Here is a 23821-nt window from a genome sequence, read left to right on the forward strand (position 1 = left end):
CCTCCCAAAGTGCTGGGATTACAGGCTTGAGCCACCGCGCCCGGCCGAAAGCCTGGGTTTTATTGTGGAAAGAGAGAGAGAGAGCATTTCTCAACTCCGTGAGGAAAGAAATGAAGTCTAATGCTAGTTCCTAAATCCCTTTCTTGTGTTTCTAGGTTGTTAAACTACTATCTTGCAACGCTGTCTCTGATCTTTCTATTCAGGACCAGATGGTACCTCCTGGGGTTCCCATTGAAGCTGGTCAGTATCAAGCAAGGAGAAAATCTCCTCATGGGGGAGAAAGAAAGGAAAAGGAGCACCAGGTTGTGAGCTACTCAAGAAGAAAACATGGCAAAAGAATAGGCGTTCAAGGGAAGAATAGAATGGAGTATCTTAGCCTTAACGTCTTAAATGGAAATACACCAGAGGTAAGACCTTAAAAACTCTGAAGCGCTAAATTGTGGGTTGTAGTGTCCCCAGATGTATTATTCTCAGAGGTAGAAGCAGAAGCACACAAGATAAGCAATAATCGGCCGGGCATGGTGGCTCCGGCCTGTAATCCCAGCATTTTGGGAGGCCGAGACGGGTGGATCACCTGAGGTCAGGAGCTTGAGACCAGCTTGACCAACATGGCGAAACCCTGTTTCTACTAAAAATACAAAAATTAGCCAGGCGTGGTGGTGCATGCCTGTAATCCCAGCTACTCAGGAGGCTGAGGAAGGAGAATCACTCGAACCTGGAAGGTGGAAGTTGTGGTGAGCTAAGATCACGCCATTGCACTCCGGCCTGGGCAACAAGTGCGAAACGCCATCTCAAAAGAAACTCGCTCTGTTGCCCAGGCCAGAGTGCAATGGCACGATCTCGGCTCACTGCAGCCTCCTCCTCCCAGGTTCAAACAATTCGGTTGCCTCAGCCTCCCAAGTAGCTGGGATTACAGGCACCTGCTACCATACCTGGCTAATTTTTGTATTTTTAGTAGAGATGAGGTTTCACCATGTTGACCAGGCTGGTCTCCTGACCTCAGGTGATCTGCCTGCCTCGGCCTCCCAAAGTGCTGTGATTATAGGCGTGAGCCACCATGCCCGGCCAACAAGTATTAACTTTTAAAAATTAAAAAGAGCTAGTATTGTCTGGACATGGTGACTCATGCCTGTTATCCTAGCACTTTGGGAGGCTGAGGCATGCCGATCATGTGAGGTCAGGAGTTCGAGACCAGCCTGGTCAACATGGTGAAACCCCATCTCTACTAAAAATAGAAAAATTAGTCAGGTGTGGTGACGAGCTCCTGTAATCCCAGCTACTCGGGAGGCTGAGGCAGGAGAATCGCTTGAACCCAGAAGGCGGAGGTTGCAGTGAGCCAAGATGGTATCACTGCACTCTGGCCTGAGTGACAGAGGGAGACTCTGTCTCAAAATAATAATAATAATAATAATAATAATTTTAAAAAATAAAAAGAGCTAGTATTTAAAAAGAAGGCAGGAAGGAAGGAATGAAGAAAGAAAACCAAACCAAGATATTACCAGCTATGTAATATTGTTGTTCTTATTCTGAAGCAGGTGAATTATACTGAGTGGAAGTTCTCAGAGGCTTACAGCTCCATAGGTGATGGCTTTAAAAATGAGCCAGAGGAAGAGGAAATGACATTATCCCATTCAGCACTGAAACAGAAGGAACCTCTACATCCTGTAAATGGTATTGTATTTTAAAATCTATTTTTTTCCCCAGCACTTTGGGAGGCCGAAGTGGGCGGATCACAAGGTCAGGCATTCAAGAGCAGCCCAGCCAACATGGTGAAACCCGTCTCTACTAAAAATACAAAAATTAGCTGCGTGTGGTGGCACGTGCCTGTAATCCTAACTACTCAGGAGGCTGAGGCAGGAGAATTGTTTGAACCCAGGAGGAGGAGGTTGCAGTGAACTGAGGTTGCACCACTGCGCTCCTCCAGCCTGGGCAACAGAGCGAGACTCCATCTCAAAAAAAAGAAAAAAAAGCAATTTTTTTCTGTTTAATCATTGAATTGTTTTGCCAAGCTAGTTATTTACTTTTCCCCTTCATCTTAGAATGCTAAATTTTTCTTTTTTTTTTTTTTTTTTTTTGTTTGGGGGGAGGGGGTTTCGCTCTGTCACCCAGGCTGGAGTGCAGTGGCCGGATCTCAGCTCACTGCAAGCTCCGCCTCCCGGGTTCACGCCATTCTCCTGCCTCAGCCTCCCGAGTAGCTGGGACTACAGGCGCCCGCCACCACGCCCGGCTAAGTTTTTGTATTTTTAGTAGAGACGGGGTTTCACCGTGTCAGCCAGGATGGTCTCGATCTCCTGACCTCGTGATCCGCCCGTCTCGGCCTCCCAAAGTGCTGGGATTACAGGCTTGAGCCACCGCGCCCGGCCAGAATGCTAAATTTTTCATGGAAAATTAGTATGTAAGACGCTAGGCCCAGTTTTGTGTTATAAGTGTGATGGTTGGGTTAGCCAAGGCTGGAATTCTTAAAGAAGTAACTTACTCAGTGTTTATAAAATGTTATTTTGCCCCAGGGTTTTTTTGTTTTGTTTTGTTTTTGAGATGGAGTCTCATTCTGTCTCCTAGACTGAGTGCAATGGCATGATCTCAGCTCACTACAACCTCTGCCTCTTGGGTTCAAGCGATTCTCCTGCCTCAGCCTCCCGAGTAGCTGGGATTACAGGTATGCACCACCACACCCTGCTAATTTTGTATTTTTAGTAGAGATGGGGTTACTCCATGGTGGTCAGGCTAGTCTCGAACTCCTGACCTTAGGTGATCCGCCCACCTCGGCCTCCCAAAGTGCTGGGATTACAGGTGTGAGCCACCGCACCCAACCTAGTTTTGATTTTCTCATTAAAACTGTTTGTTGGCTGGGCGCAGTGGCTCACACCTGTAATCCCAGCACTTTGGGAGGCGTAGACGGGTAGATCACCTGAGGTCGGGAGTTTGAGACTAGCCTGGCCAACATGATGAAACCCGGTCTCTACTAAAAATACAAAAAATTAGCTGGGTGTGGTGGCATCTGCCTGTAATCCCAGCTACTGGGGAGGCTAAGGCAAGACAATTGCTTAAACCCCAGAGGCAGAGGTTGCAGTGAGCTGAGATTACACCACTACAGTCCAGCCTGGGCAACAGAGCAAGACTCTGTCTCAATATAAAAAACAAAAAACAAGTCAGTGTTTGTCTTGATTATTGAGTTTTTGGCACCCCTTCAAATTTTATGCCTAAGGTCCGTGCCTCAAATGCCTTCCTCTAGTTCTGACAGTGGTGAGAATAGTGGTTACTCCTAGGAGAAGGGGAAGATGGTTACCAGGAAAGGACACGCTTTGGGCATCTGGAGTGCTACCAACGTTCTATTTCTTGGCTGAGTTGTGATAGAGATGTTCATTTTACAACGATTTAATAAGCTGAACATTTATATTTCATAGGTTTTTCTATGTGCTTGAAAAATGTAATAATGAGAGGAAAAATATAAAGGCAGATATGAAAATATTGTGAAAAGGGAGTCTTTACTACTTAAAAAAAGCTTTTTTTCTAAATCTCTAGAAGTATTTTATGTATATTATATATATGTGTGTGTGTATATATATATATATATAAAATTATTTTTTTTTTGAGATGAAGTCTCTCTCTGTTGCTCAGGCTGGAGTGCAGTGGCACAATCTCAGCTCACTGCAATCTCTGCCTCCCAGGTTCGAGTGAGTCTCCTGCCTCAGCCTCCAGAGTAGCTGGGACTACAGGTGTGCCCCAGCATGCCTGGCTAATATTTGTATTTTTAGTAGAGACTAGGTTTCATCATGTTGTCCAGCTGGTCTCAAATTCCTGGCCTCAAGTGATCCACCCACCTCAGCCTCCCAAAGTGCTAGGATTACAGGTGTGAGCCACCACACCTGGCCTAAAAGTATAATTTTTAAGCTTTTGAATGTATTTGGCATAACTTAAATGGGAAGAGCTAAAAGCATAATTTTTATGCTTTTGAATGTATTCGGAATAACTTCTTAAATGGGAAGAGCATAAATGATTTTTCTCATGAGAAGGATAATTTTTCTATTGATTGCATAATCCCATTTTTCCATCAAAGTTTACTCAGTGTAAGGAAGGTTAACAAGAATAACCAAGCCCAAAGTTTCCCAGAGCCAAATTTACATGACTGGCAAGAAATCCTGGTTATAAGAGAACAATTCCATTCTTATGATTTGCAGACAATGGAATATTATTAATCATTAAATAGTAGAATAAATGGTAACACTGTATCTAGATAGCTTCAGTGTATCCAGACCTGAATGCAGGGTTCCAGTTATCTTCATACTCCCAATTTACATTTCTTCAGGTAGTTGATTAAGTATAATCTATATCCACTAGGTTTTTCTCCTTGCAGAAAGTGAAATATGGGACCAGAAGGTAATCTAAACCCCATGTACTATATGGTCATCTATTTATAGTCATAAATAATAAAAGAAGACTATTTCTGTGGAAGCCTAATTGTTAGTTATTGTTTTAATATCGCTGTTCTTCATGAATTTCAAAAGATCAAGACTGGCCAGGCGCAGTGGCTTACACCTGTAATCCCAGCAGTTTGGGAGGCAGAGACGGGCAGATCACCTGAGGTCAGGAGTTTGAGACTAGCCTGGCCAACATGGTGAAACCCTGCCTCTACTAAAAATGCAAAAATTAGCCAGGTGTGGTGGCAGGTGCTGGTAACCCCATCTACCTGGGAAGCTGAGGCAGGAGAATTGCTTGAACCTGGGAGGCAGAAGTTGCAGTGAGCCGAGACCATGCCATGTACTTCAGCCTGGGCAACAAGAGCAATACTCCATCTCAAAAAAAAAAAAAAAAAAAAAAAAAAAAATCAAAACCGCCAGTTAGTACTCGCAAGAAGCTAAATCTGCCTGGTTTCAGACGTCTGAGTGGAGCTATCAGAGGCAGGATGCTGTAGTTGTTGAAAAAGAAGCTTATTAATATTTTAGACAAAGATCTAAGGGTATTAGGTAAAGGCCGTCAAGAAATGAAAAGAGCCTGATTTTAAGGCCATTTCCACATATGTAGACAAAGCCTTGTGTCCTTTAGCAGCCTTTGCTTTTGCTGCCCCTCAGACCTTTTCCCTTTGAGACCTCAGTGAAACGGACAACCCAAGATTTTGAAATTTTACAGAAGAGGCACAGCTTGCTGTCCAGTTATCTAATGCTGTGTAACAATCTACTCCAAAACTTAGTGACTTACAACAACAATGATCATTTCTTTGGCTCACTACTCTGCATGTTAGGCAGGTCTCATGAAGAAGACTCATTTCTCCTCTCTCAATGTGGCATGAGATGGCTCAGCTAGGGGGCTGATGGGTTTAACTTGCAAGATGGCTCACCCTATTCGCTGATCAGGTGCTCCTGGCTGTCAGCAGTTGCTTGGGCTTCCTCACAGGTTGGTAGCTGAGTTCCAAGAGAGCCAGGTGCAAGTCCATGGCATTTTTGTGTTCTGGCCTTAGAAGTCACATAGCATCACTCCTACCATACTCTTTCAGTTGAGACAGTCCAAAAGATCCACCTTAGTTGAAGGGGAGGGGACAAAGACCCCAGCACTCAATAGGAGCAGTGTTAAGGTCAGTTGCATTGTGAGGAGAGCATGTGGGATGGGAGAGATCATTTGAGGCTATCTTTTTTTTTTTTGAGACAGAGTCTCTTGTCGCCCAGGCTGGAGTGCAGTGGCTCGATCTCGGCTCACTGCAACCTCTGCCTCCTGGATTCAAGCAACTTTCCTGCCTCAGCCCCCTGAGTAGCTAGGACCACAGGAGTGCGCCACCAAGCCAGGCTAATTTTGCATTTTTAGTAGAGATGGGGCTTCGCCATGTTGGCCAGGCTGGTCTAAAACTCCTGACCTCAGGTGATCACCTGCCTCGGCCTCCCGAAGTGCTGGGATTACAGGTGTGAGCCACCGCGCCCGGCCAGAGAGGCCATCTTTGGAAAATACAATCTGCCCCACCCAGTTGCACTGCTTTACCTCAAGCTTGGCCATTTTCTTCAACCCCCACAAAAGGACTTCCTTCTTCCTCCCTTACTCTCACCCTTCCTTCCTGCCTTCCTTCCTTTCTGTTTTTCCTTCTTTCCCTTTCTTTTTTTGAGAAGTGAATCCTGTATGTTTAGCAAGCTTCTGAATAAGTGTACCTTTGAAAAAGAGGGTTTGATTCTTAGTAAGTGAAGACAAAATCTAGACACTTGGAACTAGTGACCAGACAGTGGATTGGAGATGTGTGTGCTGGGTCTTTTCTTGGGCTAGAGTGCTTTGAAACAGTTCTATAACTGCAACCTCTTCTCTAGCAGATAAAGAATCCTCTGAACAAGGTTCTGAAGTCAGTGAAGCACAAACTACAGACAGTGATGACGTCATAGTGCCACCCATGTCTCAGAAATATAAGGCAGTAAGTACACTGGTGTAATCATTGCATACGAGATAAGACTATAAATAATGACAGTGACCAGGCATGGTGGCTCATGCCTGTAATCCCAGCACCTTGGGAGGCCGAGGTGGGCAGATCACCTAAGGTCGGGAGTTCGAGACCAGCTTGACCAACATGGAGAAACCTCATCTCTACTAGAAATACAAAAAAAATTAGCCAGGCGTGGTGGCGCATCCCTGTAATCCCAGCTACTCAGGAGGCTGAGGCAGGAGAATCGCTTGAACCCGAGAGGCAGAGGTTGCAGTGAGCTGAGATCGCGCCATTGCACTCCAGCCTAGGCAACAAGAGCAAAACTCTGTCTCCAAAAAAAAAAAGCAATAATGACAGTGTGCTTAGTGGCCACACAAGTAAGGGTCAAAAGGTCAATCCAGTTTTAATGAAGCTGATGGAAAATGCAAATTGTTTAGTTAAATTTATGTTTCATGTGAACGAAGGTCGCCTGGTACAGTCAGATAAATGGATCATTTTCTTGAGATGGTGTAAATGATGACTTGCTTCAATACTTCTCTCCTATCTGGATCCTTTGCCTGTTCTTACTCCCATATCCTCCATTGTGTCCTGTAATTCATGCCCAGCCTGAATGGTACCCCTGTCTTTAAGTCCATCTAAGGAGAACAGGTTTGCTTTGGGAGATGGAGTCTGGAAGAGAGGACGGGATTCTTCATGGGAGGGCTCATGGAGATCTTTCCATTTCTGCTGTTTTTTACTCAACCCGTAATTATCTGTTAAACAGTTCAGCCTCAAAGCTCTTTCAGAACTAATTTAAGAGACACACATATATTAATAAATATCCAGATATATTCAATAATCATTGTGTTCTAACCTTGTGGGTTACAAATGGGTAGAAAACAATTAGTCTTAAGTCACTGCTGCCTGGCACATTTGTAGGTTCTCAATATTTGTTGAGTGAGTGACTAAATAAAAGATTCAGAGCAAATAGATGATTATGAACTTCATTAGAAACATTAAATAAGAATGTAGGATGACCTAAAACCAAGGAGATAGATTATGTAATATAAAGTTTGTTGTAAGAAATCAGAAAAGGGAATTTATGGTTGCTTTTGTAGAGGTTGGAAAACTCTTCCTTGAAAGCTGGAATTTGTGCTGAAGAATTGCAGGAAAATGAAGGATATTGGAGTGAGGAGAAACAACTCAAAGTCAGTAGACTTAAACATTGACTATAACACATAGTTCAATTTCAGCCAAGGTGTGGTGGCTCACACCTGTAATCCCAGCACTTTGGGAGACTGAGGCAGGCGGATTGCTTAAGGCCGGGAATTCAAGACAAGCCTGAGCAACATAGCACGACAACTGTCTCTCCATAAAATTTAAAACTAGCTAGGCGCGGTGGCTCACATCTGTAGTCCTAAGTATTTGGGAGGCTGAGGTGAGAGGATTCTTTGAGCCTGAGAGTTTGAGGCTGTGGTGAGCCCTGATCTTGCCACTGCACTGTAGCCTAGATGACAGAGAGATACCCCGTCTCAAAAACAACAGCAACAGCAAAACCAGTTGCGTTTCTCTTTGTCTGAACTTTTTTCTATCATATATTTTTTAGATATTATGTAGTTAATATACTGAGAAGTGTTTGTAATACAGATAGGAGCCACAGAATGTCAGAATTAGATAACACTTAGATATTACCAAGGTAAAGAAGACTAAATGATGTGTACAGGATTATTGAGTTAGTGAAAGAGCTGAAACTCCAGTTGAGGTTTTTAAACTGTGCCACCTCTTAAATAACCAAAAAAGCAGCCAGCTGATCAGCAAACTGATCTTGAACTGTAACAAGCCAGCCAGATTCCATTTTAAAAAGTACCTAAATTGAAGACTCCTAAATAAGATATCCTTTTAGGAAACTTCTTTGTGTGCCCCAAAGTGTTACTTGAGAAATTAAATATGCAAAAGGAACCTACTTAAGCAAAAAATTAGTGTTATTATCAAGTTAAACTTATAACATGGGCACATATATATTAAATTATTGTTGTATTCCAAAATGTCTAGGCATGAAAGATAGAGGGGGTTGAAATCTCAGAGTCAATACTTGAGTTCTGTCACTCCTCTGCCTGGGGTCAGCCGGGATGAATGGAGATGAAGTACAGTGTAATGTTTTAGAGCATAGAAATTTGGCTGAGACAGTGATTTAGATCCCAGCTCTGCTTCTTACTAGTCATACAGCTTTGGGAGAGTTATTTAACCTCTATTAGGCCTGTCTCCTTATCTGTAAAATGTAAGTAGTAATATACCCATCTGATGGTGATGTGGCAAGATTAAAATAAGGGTTTAATATAGTGCCTCAGACAAATTAAGTCCCAAATGATAGTGATGATGAGTGTGATGATAATAGTAGTCTCGTTTCTCTGACCTATTGGAGTTCTCAATGTTAAGCAATTTTTTTTTTTTTTTTTTGAGATGGAGGCCTGTTCTGTCGTGTAGGCTGGAGTGCGCGCAGTGGCACAATCTCGGCTCACTGCAACCTCTGCCTCCCAGGTTCAAGAGATTCTCCTGCCTCAGGCTCCTGAGTAGCTGGGACCACAGGTGTGCATCACCACAACCAGCTAATTTTTGTGTTTTTAGTAGAGACGGAGTTTCACCATGTTGTCCAGGCTGGTCTTAAACTCCCAACCTCAGGTGATCCACCCATCTCCGCCTCCCAAAGTGCTGGGATTTACAGGTATAAGCCACTGTGCCCGGTCTAAGTTAAACTATTTTTTTTTTTTATTTTTAAGACAGAGTCTCGCTCTGTCACCCAGGTTGGAGTGCAGTGGCACTATCTTGGCTCACTGTAACCTCCGCTTCCCAGGTTCAAGTGACTCTCCTGCCTCAGCTTCTCAAGTAGCTGGGACTACAGACACATGCTGTCACCTCCAGCTAATTTTTTTGTTTGTTTGTTTTGAGACCTCGCTCTGTTGCCCAGGCTGGAGTACAGTGGTGGGATCTCCACTCACTGCAAGCTCCGCCTCCCAGGTTCCCGCCATTCTCCTGTCTCACCCTCTGAGTAGCTGGGACTACAGGCATGTGCCACCACGCCTGGCTAATTTTTTGTATTTTTAGTAGAGACGGGGTTTCACCGTGTTAGCCAGGATGGTCTCAATCTCCTGACCTCATGATCTGCCCGCCTCGGCCTCCCAAAGTGCTGGGATTACAGGCGTGAGCCACCACACCAGGCCTCCCTCTTCTTAACAGTTACTAACGCCGGGTGCGGTGGCTCACGCCTGTAATCCCAGCACTTTGGGAGGCCGAGGTGGGCGGATCACGAGGTCAGGAGATCAAGACCATCCTGGCGAACACGGTGAAACCCCGTCTCTACTAAAAATACAAAAAAATTAGCCGGGCGTGGTGGCGGGCGCCTGTAGTCCCAGCTTCTAGGGAGGCTGAGGCAGGAGAATGGCATGAACCCGGGAGGCGGAGCTTGCAGTGAGCCAAGATTGCGCCACTGCACTCCAGCCTGGGCGACTGAGCGAGACTCTGTCTCAAAAAAAACAAAAACAAAAAACAAACAAACAAACAAACCAGTTACTAACTAAGAGGGAGCAATCATTTTCATTTGCTCTACAGCCTTAGATTACTGTTTCTTTAGCAATAGTGAATGTCGAAATTTTTTCTCTTATGGTGTTAATTTCAGGTGTCAGGGATTTCCTGACCCTTATATATGCCGGGTAGTACGTTTTAGCAGCCCTGCCCCTGAGCCAAATTAGAAAGCACATCTGAAGCTAATAAGCCAAAGGGTGTTACCTGGCACTAATCCTTGAGGGTTTCTGCCAGCAAGTTCAAATGAGTTGATACATATTTCAATGGTTAATATTACTAATTGCATGCTTTTTTTGCTGTTCAGTCCCAATAAAATTACATAATGGAATTAGCTCATGTAAAGAAAGGATTCTGAATCCAACAAAAAATATTAGATTGAACCACATATTGTCATACTCACAGATAAAAAATGGTTGACAATTGTCAGTTCTGTATAGTCCAACCTAATATGAATGAGTGAAACATCTGTGTATACTTGGATCAAATTTTAATCTTATTCATCCTCCCATTTCGCCATTGTTACCAGAATAAACTTGATGTAGTCTGCATGAATATGGACTTCTGATTATTGTCCCAGGATTATTAGCAAGTTTAAAAAATTTGCTGGCCGGGCGCGGTGGCTCAAGCCTGTAATCCCAGCACTTTGGGAGGCCGAGACGGGCGGATCACGAGGTCAGGAGATCGAGACCATCCTGGCTAACACGGTGAAACCCCGTCTCTACTAAAAATACAAAAAAAAAAACTAGCCGGGCAAGGTGACGGGCGCCTGTAGTCCCAGCTACTCGGGAGGCTGAGGCAGGAGAATGGCGGGAACCCGGGAGGCGGAGCTTGCAGTGAGCTGAGATCCGGCCACTGCACTGCAGCCTGGGTGACAGAGCCAGACTCTGTCTCAAAAAAAAAAAAAAAAATTTGCTGGGCGTGGGGGCTCATGCCTGTAATCCCATCACTTTGGGAGGCCGAGGTGGGCGGATCACCTGAGGTCAAGAGTTCTAGAGAAGCCTGGCCAACATGGAGAAATCCTGTGTACAGAAATACAAAAATTAGCTGGGCATGATGGCGGGTGCCTGTAATCCCAGCTACTCCGGAGGCTGAGGCAGGAGAATCGCTTGAGCCCAGAAGGTGGAGTTTGCAGTGAGCCAAGATTGCATCACTGCACTCCAGCCTGGGCAAAAGAGCAAGACTCCATCTCAAAAAATTTGTTTTTTTTCTTTAACTAGCCAGGCACAGTGGCTCACACCTGTAATCCTAGCACTTTGGGAGGCTGAGGCGGGTGGATCACTGGAGGTCAGGGGTTTGAGAACAGCCTGGCCAACATGGTGAAACCCGGTCTCTACTAAAAATATAAAAATATTAGTCGGATGTGGTGGCACATGCCAGTAACCCCAACTACTCAGGAGGCTGAGGCATGAGAATCACTTGAACTCAGGGGATGAAGGTTGCCGTGAGCCGAGATCACGCCACTGCACTCCAGCCTGGGTGACAGACTAAGACTCTGTCTTAAAAAAAAAAAAATTTAAATTGGACTACACAAGTAAGGTTTAGAATACATTTTTTTTTGTTCCAGGATTTTTAGTGAATTCAAAAATTTTAAATTAAACAACTCAAGATGGTGAAATACTTTTTTTTTTTGCAAAATACTAGAATATTACAAATAAAGCTGAATCACTTAGATTGACCATTATCCTTAATCCCCTGCTGTCTTTGCACCCCATTCCCCCAAGAAAACCATTGTTGTGAATTTTGGGGTATATTTTTTCAGGGCTTAAAAAATAACTTTAACTTTCGTAGTGTTTTGTATTTGCCTCTTTTTCCTTCAAATAAATAACACAAAACTACACATATTCTTTTTCAAAACCTTATTTTGAAATAATTTTTAAGGCCAGGCATGGTGGCTCATACCTGTAATCCCAGCACTTTGGGAGACTGAGGTGGGCAGATCATGAGGTCAGGAGATCAAGTTCATCCTGGCCAACATGGTGAAACCCCATCTCGACTGAAAATACAAAAATTAGCTGGGCGTGGTGGCGCATGCTTGTAATCCCGGCTGCTGGAAAGGCTGAGAAAGGAAAATCGTTTGAACCAGGGAGTCAGAGGTTGCAGTGAGCCGAGATGGCGCCACTGCACTCCAGTCTGGCGACAGAGCGAAACTCAGTCTCAAAAAGAAAAAAAAGAAAAATAATTTTAGATGTACAGGAAGGTGCTGTGTAATTTGTATTTAGTTTTACTCTTTTTTTTTCTTTTTTGGTAACGTTATGAAACATGTATTTTTCAATCAGTAGTGTTTTGGAGTTCCATCCACGTCGATATATTTAGCTTTTTATACTTCTTTCTTCTTAACTGCTGATCAGTAGTGCATTAAAATAATACATGACCTTTCGTTTAGACAGAACTCTAATGGGTAATGATTGAGATTTCATACTGTGTGCCAAGTGGTTGCTATTCATGACTCTCTCGGGCTTCACAGCAGCCTTATGAGTTATTCTTTCCTTCAAGTAATTATGAAGCGCCTGTTTTAATAACTGCCAGGCTCTGTGGGCACAAAATGGTGGATAAGACAGACTTGGTCTCCTCTCTCTTGAATCTCACATACTACTGAGGGAAAACATGTACATCAGTGAGCAAATAAGTAAAGCAGATAGCTCTGAGATTCTAAGTATTATGACGGAAATAAAAAAGGCGATATAATAGCAATGGGGGGCTTGAACTAGGATAGGTGTTAAGGAAAGATTTCTCTGAGGAGGGTACGTTTGAACTGAAATCTGAAGAATGAGAAGGGAAGAGCTACCCATGTACTGGGTAAACTGTACTCCATCTCAGGCAAAGGAATTGGTAAGTGTAAAGGCCCTGAGGTAGGAAAGAGTTTGATTTATCTGAGGTGTGGAAAATCAAAAGAAAATTACAGTTTCTCTTGCTCACATATATATTATTATCCCCCCACCCCCTTTCAAAGGAGGACAGTGAAGTCGAGGGAGAAGGGCTTGCTCAAGGTAACATTTAATACAGTTTTACTGAGTGTATACTGTGCGCCAGGCACTAGATACTCCGCATAGATTTTCATGGAGCCGGGCGCAGTGGCTCACGCCTGTAATCCCAACACTTTGGGAGGCCGAGGTGGGTGGATCACTTGAGGTCAGGAGTTTGAGACCAACCTGGGCAACATGGCGAAACCCCATCTCTACTGAAAATACAAAAATTAGCCGGCCATGGTGGCACATGCTGTAGTCCAAGCTCAGGAAGCTGGGGAAGGAGAATCGCTTGAACCAGGGAGTCAGAGGTTGCAGTGAGCCGAGACTGCGCCACTGCACTCCAGCCTGGATGACAGTGCTAGACTCCATCTCTAAGTAAATAAATAAATACAGATTCCCAGGAGCAACTCTAGACAGTCTGATGTAACACAGAGGCTTTTATACATTTTTTATAGCAATCACTATGAGAAATACATTTCTTCAGTATCCAATATACTCATAAAAAAACAAAGTTTCGGGCCGGGCGCGGTGGCTCAAGCCTGTAATCCCAGCACTTTGGGAGGCCGAGACGGGCGGATCACGAGGTCAGGAGATCGAGACCATCCTGGCTAACACGGTGAAACCCCGTCTCTACTAAAAAAATACAAAAAACTAGCCTGGCGAGGTGGCGGGCGCCTGTAGTCCCAGCTACTCGGGAGGCTGAGGCAGGAGAATGGTGTAAACCTGGGAGGCGGAGCTTACAGTGAGCTGAGATTCGGTCACTGCACTCCAGCCTGGGCAACAGAGTGAGACTCCGTCTCAAAAAAAAAAAACAAAAAAACCAAAGTTTCAAGAAACCAGGCTTACTATTAACATTTGCCATGCGTTCTCCTGTTCCACTATATACTGGCTAATCCTGTCTATCCTTACCTATTGTTTCTTTTTAAAAAAGCTAGTGAAACCCTCTAATCTGACCCATCAAAGTGTCAAAAAATTCAGATTTTTGAAAACACTGTATAGTCAATGGTTTTCTTAATGTGTGGGAGAATTGGATGTTGTAGGAGGGTTATTAAGAGGAAAACGTCAAATATGGTTGTTTTTTTTTTTTTTGAGACCCAGTCGCACACTGTTGCCCAGTCTGGAGTGCAGTGGCACTGCAACCTCCGCCTCCTAGGTTCAAGCGATTCTCATATGTCAGCCTCCCGAGTAGCTAGGACTACAGGCATGAGCCACCATGCCTGGCTGATTTTTGTATTTTTAGTGGAGATGGGGTTTCACCATGTTGGCCAGGCTGGTTTCGAACTCCTGACTTCAGGTGATTTTTCCGCCTCAGCTTCCTAAAGTGCCGGTATTGCAGGTGTGAGCTACTGCGCCCTGCCAAATATCTTCATTTTAAAGAAGCACCCCAGATGATTCTGATGCAGAATCATTGAGAGATCTTGCCTGCTGAATTTCTCAGGGGCAGCTACAAGAGCTCCACCAGCTTTCTAAAAGAAGAAAAGACAGGGTAAGAGCAGGTCTTTGGAAAAGTAAGGGCATTGGCTAGCGAAGAGAAGCATACAGGAGGTCACTCACAGATGCCGGGGTGAGAGCTACGGCTGGTAGGGAACCATCCTGGATTGATTCATTGCTGGTGTCACGATGCTGACTTGCCTGCCACACTGTGGAAGGAGGAGACTTCTGTTGGCCTTGGTGTACTTCTGGAAACCTCCTCCTGGTATCCCTGATGCCAACATGCACACAGGGAAAATCAAAAGAGAGAACAGGGTGATGGCAGCGACTCTGAAGTGGGATTGAAAATATTGGAGTTCCTGTGGGAGGGCAGGGAGGTCTGGTGGCCTCCTCAGTGGCATGCACTTGGGTGGGCTCGGGAAGCCCTGGGCAGCTCTTTGCTATAGTGGCTGAAGCAGCTACTGAATCTCCAGTATCAGTCAGGAGGTCTTTTAGGTCCTAACCTCAGGAAAATACTAGATTGGTATTTTTTTTTTTTTTTTTTTTTCTTTGTCTTTTTTGAGACGGTGTCTTGCCCTGTCGCCCAGGCTGGAGTGCAGTGGCCCAATCTCGGCTCACTACAAGCTCTGCCTCCTGGTTTCACGCCATTCTCCTGCCTCAGCCTCCCGAGTAGCTGGGACTACAGGCGCCCGCCACCACGCCCGGCTAATTTTTTTGTATTTTTAGTACAGGCAGGGTTTCACTGTGTTAGTAACGATGGTCTTAATCTTCTGACCTCGTGATCAGCCCGCCTCGGCCTCCCAAAGTGCTGGAATTACAGGCGTGAGCCACCGCGCCCGGCCTAGATTGGTTTTCATTAAGAAAGTTGTGGCCAGTTGCAGTGGCTCATGCCTCTAATCTCAGCCACTTTGGGAGGCCGAGGTGGACAGATTGCTTGAGTCCAGGAGTTCTAGACCATCTTGGGCAACATAGCAAGACCATATCTCTATTTTTTTTTTTTTTTTTGAGACGGAGTCTCGCTGTCGCCCAGGCTGGAGTGCAGTGGCCGGATCTCAGCTCACTGCAAGCTCCGCCTCCCGGGTTCACGCCATTCTCCTGCCTCAGCCTCCCGAGTACCTGGGACTACAGGCGCCTGCCACCTCGCCTGGCTAGTTTTTTGTATTTTTTAGTAGAGACGGGGTTTCACCGTGTTAGCTCAGGATGGTCTTGATCTCCTGACCTCACAATCCGCCCGTCTCGGCCTCCCAAAGTGCTGGGATTACAGGCTTCAACCACCGCGCCCGGCCGACCGTATCTTTATTAAAAAAATGAAAATAATTGTCCCCATGTGGTGGTGTACCTGTGGTCCTAGCTGCTTGGGTGACTAAGGTGGGAAGACTGCTTGAGCTCAGGGTGTCAAAGCTGCAGTGAGCCGTGATCACACCACTGCCCTCCAGCCTGGGCAACAAAGCAAAACTCTATCTAAAAAAAAAAAAAGAAGAAGAAGAAAAAAAAAGTTGAAAAATAGCTATCTGTTTAGAAATGTATTATTTGTATATAATCATTGGGTACAAGTGCAATGTTGCTGCATTGATATATTCCACTGTGGTGAAGCCTGGAGCAATGCACATTGTTCCTACCAGACAACCTCCCATTATCCACCCTCCCCACTCCTCCAAATCAGACATTTTACAAATTCTTTCTATATGTGGAGATGACTGAGAAAGACTGGCCTGCAGAAATGATCCACTGGACTGTGAGAGAGAAGAACTGGGTTCTCTTTATAAATTTCCTATCGATTAGCTATGGCAATTAAGTCAAGTTGTCTTTTGATGCCAGTTTTACCTATAAAAGGATTCTCAGGGAATAATATAGTAGATAGATTATGCCTATGGTTGATTTCTAGAGAGTACTGTACTGTGTTAATTGGATGGAGTATAAGCACTTGGAGCCTCACTAACCTTTAGGAACTAAATAAACTAAATTTTCCTTATCAGGATTCAGAGAAGATGTGCATTGAAATTGTCTCCCTGGCCTTCTACCCAGAGGCAGAAGTAATGTCTGATGAGAACATAAAACAGGTGTACGTGGAGTACAAATTCTACAACCTACCCTTGTCGGAGACAGAGACTCCAGTATCCCTAAGGAAGCCTAGGGCAGGAGAAGAAATCTACTTTCACTTTAGCAAGGGTGAGGCATCCTGTGTGGTTACTGGGGTGAGGAAGTCTGATGAACATTGAGACTGAGGGTCAGAATTACTCTGGATTTTTGTGGGGTGAATCCAACCATTTCATTTTATTATTTTATTTTTCAAAGTACTGTGTGCATATGGTTTAAAAACATCAAATGGGGCTAAACATTTTACATTTAGCAGTCCTTTATTCCACCTCTTCGCAAATCACTTCCCCTGTTTCCACCCTTCCTCAATCCACCGCTTTCCATACTTCAGTTATATTTATTTTTACTTTTTGAGATGGAGTCTCTCTCTGTTGCCCAGGCTAGAATACAGTGATGTGATCTTGGCTCACTGCCACCTCTGACTCCCAGGTTCAAGCGATTCACGTGCCTCAGTCTCCCAAGTAGCTGGGATTACAGGTGCACACCACTGTGCCTGGCTAGTTTTTTGTATTTTTAGTAGAGGCAGGGTTTCACCATTTTGACCAGGCTGGTCTCTAAACTCCTGACCTCAAGTGATCTGCCTGCCTTGGACTCCCGAAGTGCTGGGATTATAGGCATGAGCCACCAAGCCCATCCTATCTCAGCCATTTCTTCTGTTATTTACCTCCATCATACTTCTGAGTATTGATTTTTGTTCTCCCTCTTTTCCTTTTTTTTTGAGATGGAGTCTGAACATATTGCTCAGGCTGGTTTCAAACTCCTGGACTCAAACGATCCTCCTGCCTCAGCCTCCTGAGTAGCTGGAATTACAGGCATGAGCCACCATACCTGGCTTCTGAGTAACATTTCTTTTTTTTTTTTTTTTTTTTGAGACGGAGTCTCGCTCTGTCGCCCAGGCTGGAGTGCAGTGGCGCGATCTTGGCTCACTGCAAGCTCCGCTTCTCGGGTTCACGCCATTCTCCTGCCTCAGCCTCCTGAGTAGCTGGGACTACAGGCACCCGCCACCGTGCCTGGCTAATTTTTTGTATTTTTAGTAGAGACGGGGTTTCACCGTGGTCTTGATCTCCTGACCTTGTGATCCGCCCGCCTCGGCCTCCCAAAGTGCTGGGATTACAGGCGTGAGCCACCGCGCCCGGCTCTGAGTAACATTTCTATTGCAATTTCCTGATTCACTGGCTTTAGACTTCCTATCTTGGACCTTAAAAGTTAGCTCTTTTGCACTACACTCATGTCCCTTCCTTCCCATATAATTGTATCATAATTTTCATTTAAATCAATTTAAATTGGTTCTGTTATTACGGATATGTAAATACTAAGTCTTGTAGAACCAAGTAGTATGCAATGATTGTATTTCTTTTCACGCATTTTTTGAGGCAATTTTTCATTTGCCTGATTTTCATTATACATATTGTAATTATTTTCCTGTCCTCCAACAGCTTTCCCAAATTTTCTTTTTCTTTTTTTTTTTTTTTTTTGAGACAGAGTCTCACTCTGTCGCCCAGGCTGGAGTGCAGTGGCCGGATCTCAGCTCACTGCAAGCTCCGCCTCCCGGGTTTACGCCATTCTCCTGCCTCAGCCTCCCGAGTAGCTGGGACTACAGGCGCCCGCCACCTCGCCCGGCTAGTTTTTAGTATTTTTTAGTAGAGACGGGGTTTCACCGTGTTAGCCAGGATGGTCTCGATCTCCTGACCTCATGATCCGCCCGTCTCGGCCTCCCAAAGTGCTGGGATTACAGGCTTGAGCCACCGCGCCCGGCCCCAAATTTTCAAATAAACCTGTCACATTATCTACTCATCCGTTTTTTCCCTGAAGACCTCTCTCTATCCTCTTGTTCTGCTCTAGCCCACTGTTCCGTTATCACTGCTGCTCATGGAGAATATGATCAAATTCTCTCCTATACCAGATTTACTATCTCCTGGTCATCCTCTGATTTATTTTCTTATTTTAATGGATCATATTTTCAGTAGTTTTTAAAGAAAGAGCATATCATAAGTGAAAATTTGAGAAAGTCATACATGAAATCTTTTTTTCCTACCCTCATATTTGATTCAAGTGTGGAAATCTTTTTCATTCAGAATTTCAAAGGAGCCTGGGTGCAGTGGCTCATGCCTGTAATCCCAGCACTTTGGGAAGCCAAGGCAGGCAGATTACTTGAGGTCAGGAGTTGGAGACCAGCCTAGCCAACATGATGAAACCCTGTCTGTACTGAAAATACAAAAATTAGCTGGGCGTGGTGGGGTGCACCTGTAATCCCAACTACTCGGGAGGCTGAGGCAGGAGAATCACTTGAACTTGGGAGGTGGAGACTGCAGTGAACCGAGATCACGCCACTGCACTCCAGCCTGACACAGTAAGAATCTGTCACACACACACACACACACACACACACAAATGATTTTCAAAGCAGTTGGTCCATGTTATTCTAGATCCAGGCAAGGAGTCTAATCTTTTCATGAAAACTACCATGAATATCACTTATGAAAGTCTTGAGGCTCACACTGCAATAGTATATGATTCTTTGCTTTTTTCTCTGACCCTTAATACAGTAATAGACCTGGACCCACAGGAGCAGCAAGACCGAAGGCAGTTTCTGTTCGACATGCTGACTGGACAAGATCCTGATCAAGGACAGTAAGCATCTGCTTTCCACTTTGAAACAAAGGAGATATTGAGACAGAAATTCAAAAGTTTGAGTTTGATTTTGTGCTGATGCTGAATATTTTAATGACTTTTTTTGAGTTAATTTACTCTTAATGAATTTCCTATGTACTTGAGTATACTTTATGTTTGTGACCACCTAATCAAGTATGTAATCTTATAGGTTATTTATTTATTTATTTTTGAGACAGGGTCTCACTCTGTCGTCCAAGCTAGAGTGCAGTGGTGCGATCTTAGCTCACTGCAACCTCCGCCTCCTCAGACTCAAGGGATTCTTGTGCTTCTGCCTCCCAAGTAGCTAGGGTTATAGGCATGTGCCACCATGCCCGGCTAATTTTTTGTGTTTGTATAGAGATAGGGGTTTGCCATATTGCCCATGGTCTGGTCTTGAACTCCTGAGTTAAAGTGATCTGCCCTCCTTGGCCTCCCAGAGTGCTGGGATTACAGGCGTGAGCCACTGTGCCCAGCCCATAATCTTATGTTCATTTCTCACCCATGCCAGCCTGATGGGCCCTTTTTTTGTAGCACAGTTTACCTGAATACTGACAATGCCCAAATGGAATGAGCAAAATTGTTGACATTCTTTTTTTTTTTTTTTTTTCCTTGAGATGGAGTCTCGCTCTGTTGCCCAGGCTGGAGTGCAGTGATGCAATCTTGGCTCACTGCAACCTCCGCCTCCTGGGTTCAAGTGATTCTCCTGCCTCAGCCTTCCAAGTAGCTGGGATTACAGTTGTGTGCCACCATGCCTGGCTAATTTTTGTTCTTTTAGTAGAGACAGGGTTTTGCCACGTTGGCCAGGCTGGTCTTGAACTCCCAACCTCAGGTGATCCTTCTGCCTCAGCCTCCCAAAGTGTTGGGATTACAGGTGTGAGCGACCACGCCTGGCAAACAGGAATTTTTGGATATTGACATAACTAAGTAAATTGTAGATCTCCTTTAAAGTTTTAGGAAAGCCGGTTGTCCTTATTATTCCAATAATCTGAAGAAGGCCTTCTTTTAGAGTTTCCAGATAAAATGTGGGACATACTTATCCTAAAAAAAATTATTTGGTCGGGTGCGGTGGCTCACATCCCAGCACTTTGGGAGGCCAAGGCGGGCGGATCACTTGAGGCCAGGAGTTCGAGACCAGCCTGGCCAACATGGTGAAACCCTGTCTCTACTGAAAAAACAAAAAAAATCAGCTGGGCTTGGTGGCACATGCTGGTAATTCTAGCTACTCAGGAGGCTGAGGCATAAGAATCATTTGAATCTGGGAGGCAGAGGTTGCAGTGAGCTAAGATCGTGCCACTGCACTCCAACCTGGGTGACAAAGCAAGACTCTGCCTCTAAAAAAAAAAGTTATGGCCGGGCGGGGTGGCTCAAGCCTGTAATCCCAGCACTTTGGGAGGCCCAGGTGGGCGGATCACGAGGTCAGGAGATCGAGACCATCCTGGCTAACATGGTGAAACCCCGTCTCTACTAAAAAATACAAAAAAACTTGCTGGGCGAGGTGGCGGGCGCCTGTAGTCCCAGTTACTCGGGAGGCTGAGGCAGGAGAATGGCGTAAACCCGGGAGGCAGAGCTTGCAGTGAGCTGAGATCCGGCCACTGCACTCCAGCCTGGGTGACAGAGCGAGACTCCGTCTCAAAAAAAAAAAAAAGTTATTTGTTGTTTAGCTGAAATTCAAATTTAAATAGGCATATGGTTTTTGTTTTTGAAATCTGGCATACATACCGCCTCTGCATGTGTGTGCATAAGAAATAATGTGGAGCTGGTATTTTATCTTATTTTTAAATATTTTGTTTGTTTGTTTTAGAGACAGGATCTCACCATGTTGCCCAGGCTGGTCTTTCAGGTCCTGGGCTGAAGCAGTCCTCCTGCCCTGCCTCCCAAAGTGCTGGGATTACAGACGCGAGCCACTGTGCCCGACCCAGTGTTTTAAGCACTTTTTGAAAGGCCCAATACATTTGTTTAATCTACTTTTACTTTGTCTTTTTTTTTTTTTTTTTTTTTTTTGAGAGGGAGTCTCGCACTGTCGCCCAGGCTGGAGTGCAGTGGCCGGATCTCAGCTCACTGCAAGCTCCGCCTCCCAGGTTTAGGCCATTCTCCTGCCTCAGCCTCCCTATAGCTGGGACTACAGGCGCCCGCCACCTCGCCCGGCTATTTTTTTTGTATTTTTTAGTAGAGACGGGGTTTCACTGTGTTAGCCAGGATGGTCTCGATCTCCTGACCTCGTGATCCGCCTGTCTCGGCCTCCCAAAGTGCTGGGATTACAGGCTTGAGCCACCGCGCCCGGCCTACTTTGTCTTTGGTTGGTCACAGAAAGAACTGAAAAAGGAGCCAGATGAAATAACAGTGAATCTGAGTTCAGTATCACTGTGGGCCTAAACAGATATAAGCTTACAGAGAACTTTTGGAAATGGAAAGTGATTTGGTCCTTTCCTTTCTGTGCTAATGTTAAATTTAGCTTTTGCTTTTTTTTGGTCCCAGCATTTCCAGAACTCTCTCTTCCTTTATTCCCTGACAGTGATAATCATTTTCTACTCAATTTTAGATTCGATTGATATTACCTGCGGCTTTCTTTTTGCCAGTATGGTCTAGCAGACAGAACAGGTTTTGTAATCCCACCAACCTTGTTTTTATTCCAGACTCTTAGACTTACTAGCTCTTTGATCTTTTTGACATTACTTAATTTGCAGGCTCTTGTGAGAATAAAATTGAGATAATATAGTTTACATAAAGCACTTGGTATTGTGCCTGGCACATCAGAATGCTAGTTATCAACCCTTTCCTATGAAAATTGGGATGAGGGAGTCAGCATTATCCCTTTGCATTGTTGAAGTTCTCAATAATGGCATAGAAACATAGTTACAAATGAATATTGCCTAATGGGCTGAGAATGGATCCCTTTAAAGTAATTCCTTTGTTTCAGTTTAATCATATTTAGCTGTGCTTTTTAAGAGCTTGAGTTTTTAGTCCTATTCCTGGCACTCTGTATTAGCTACTGATATTTGCTTTCAAAAATTAATAAAAATATGAAAAGTCAAGAATAGGCAAATCCAGAGGGATAGAAAGTAGATTAGTGATTCCCAGGAGCTAGGGAAGGAGAATGGGGAGTGACTGCTTAATCAGTACAGGGTTTCGTTTCTTTTCTTTTTTTTTTTTTTTTGAGACGGAGTCTCGCTCTGTCACCCAGGCTGGAGTGCAGTGGCCGGATCTCAGCTCACTGTAAGCTCCGCCTCCCGGGTTCACGCCATTCTCCTGCCTCAGCCTCCCGAGTAGCTGGGACTACAGGCGCCCGCCACCTCGCCCGGCTAGTTTTTTGTACTTTTTAGTAGAGACGGGGTTTCACCGTGTTAACCAGGCTGGTCTCAAACTCCTGACCTGGTGATCCACCCGTCTCGGCCTCCCAAAGTGCTGGGATTACAGGCTTGAGCCACCGCGCCCGGCTAGGGTTTCTTTTCCTTTTACATTTTTCTTTTAAAGATGGGTCTTGCTCTGTCACCCAGGTTGAAGTGCAGTGGCATGATCACAGCTCACTGCATCCTCAACCTCCTGGGCTCAAGTGATCTTCTCACCTCAGCCTTCCAAGTAGCTGGGACTATAGGTGTGTGCCACCATGCCCGGCTAATTTTTATTTTTATTTTCTTGTAGAGACAGGGTGTCCCTATGTTACCCAGGCTGGTCTTGAACTCATGGGCACATCCCATGATGTTCCCTCTTCTAAAAGGACTGTTACTGCTTAACTTATACCAATTCCTGACTTTTTTGCTTATTGTCATTTTGTAAAATGGAGGCAAGGGAAAAGTGATTCAGAGAAGATATTGTATTGTTTATGATTAATTCTATCCTTATTTTATTTTTTAAGCATTAAGAGTATCAACAGTGCTGAATTAAATGCAATTTCTTTTTAGTTTAAAGTTTACAGTGGTAAGTGATCCTCTGGATGAAGAAAAGAAAGAATGTGAAGAAGTAGGATATGCGTATCTTAAACTGTGGAAGATCCTGGAGTCAGGAAGAGATATTCTAGAGCAAGAGCTAGACAGTGAGTAATTTTTTTTTTTTCAGTTCTAATTATTTCTAAGGAAATCATCCTAATAGTGAATATATTTTATCTTCAATACATAGTTATCACTATGAAGTTGACGAGACACAAACTGGATTGAAATCTTATCGCTACAACTGTATTTATTTCTGGATCCAGCATTAAAGTAGTCAGTTGTGTATTTTAACCCCCATATACCAGATTACAACTAGAATTGATTTTGAATCTACAGTGTTTGAAAAGGGGATTTTTAAAAAGATATTTTCATTTCAAATTTATACATCAGAATTTTGGACCTCTCTTGAGCATGTTTGTATAGGCAGCTGATACCCATTCTTTGTGTTATCATGTGTCCAGTCTTTTTTTTTTTTTTTTTCTGAGATGGCGCTTCACTCTTGCCCAGGCTGGAGTGCAATGGTGTGATCTCAGCTCACTGCAACCTCCGCCTCCCAGGTTCAAGCCATTCTCCTGCCTCAGCTTCCTGTGTAGCTGGGATTACAGGCGTGTGCCACCATGCCTGGCTAATTTTTGTATTTTTAGTAGAGACCGTGTTTCACCATGTTGGCCAGACTGGTCTCGAACTCCTGACCTCAAGTGATCTGCCTGCCTTGGCCTCCCAAAGTGCTGGGATTGCAGGCGTGAGCCACTGCACCTGGCCCATCTTGTCTCTTTTTTTTTTTTTTTTTTTTTTTT

At 44.4% G+C, this 23821-nt stretch overlaps 1 protein-coding gene across 1 annotated transcript in view; it reads left to right on the forward strand.

Moving 5' to 3' along the window:
- RPGRIP1 (RPGR interacting protein 1) overlaps positions 1-23821 on the forward strand; it is a 70235-nt gene that overhangs the window by 41833 nt on the left and 4581 nt on the right. The window contains exons 18-23 of the mRNA XM_025391578.1: positions 204-407; positions 1533-1671; positions 6288-6385; positions 16326-16518; positions 18993-19077; positions 22998-23128. Of these exons, the coding sequence (XP_025247363.1) occupies positions 204-407; positions 1533-1671; positions 6288-6385; positions 16326-16518; positions 18993-19077; positions 22998-23128 (850 nt within the window). The remainder of the gene's footprint in view (positions 1-203; positions 408-1532; positions 1672-6287; positions 6386-16325; positions 16519-18992; positions 19078-22997; positions 23129-23821) is intronic.

The sequence above is a fragment of the Theropithecus gelada genome, chromosome 7b (assembly GCF_003255815.1).
Source record: "Theropithecus gelada isolate Dixy chromosome 7b, Tgel_1.0, whole genome shotgun sequence".
In the NCBI taxonomy this organism is placed as follows: Eukaryota; Metazoa; Chordata; class Mammalia; order Primates; family Cercopithecidae; genus Theropithecus; species Theropithecus gelada.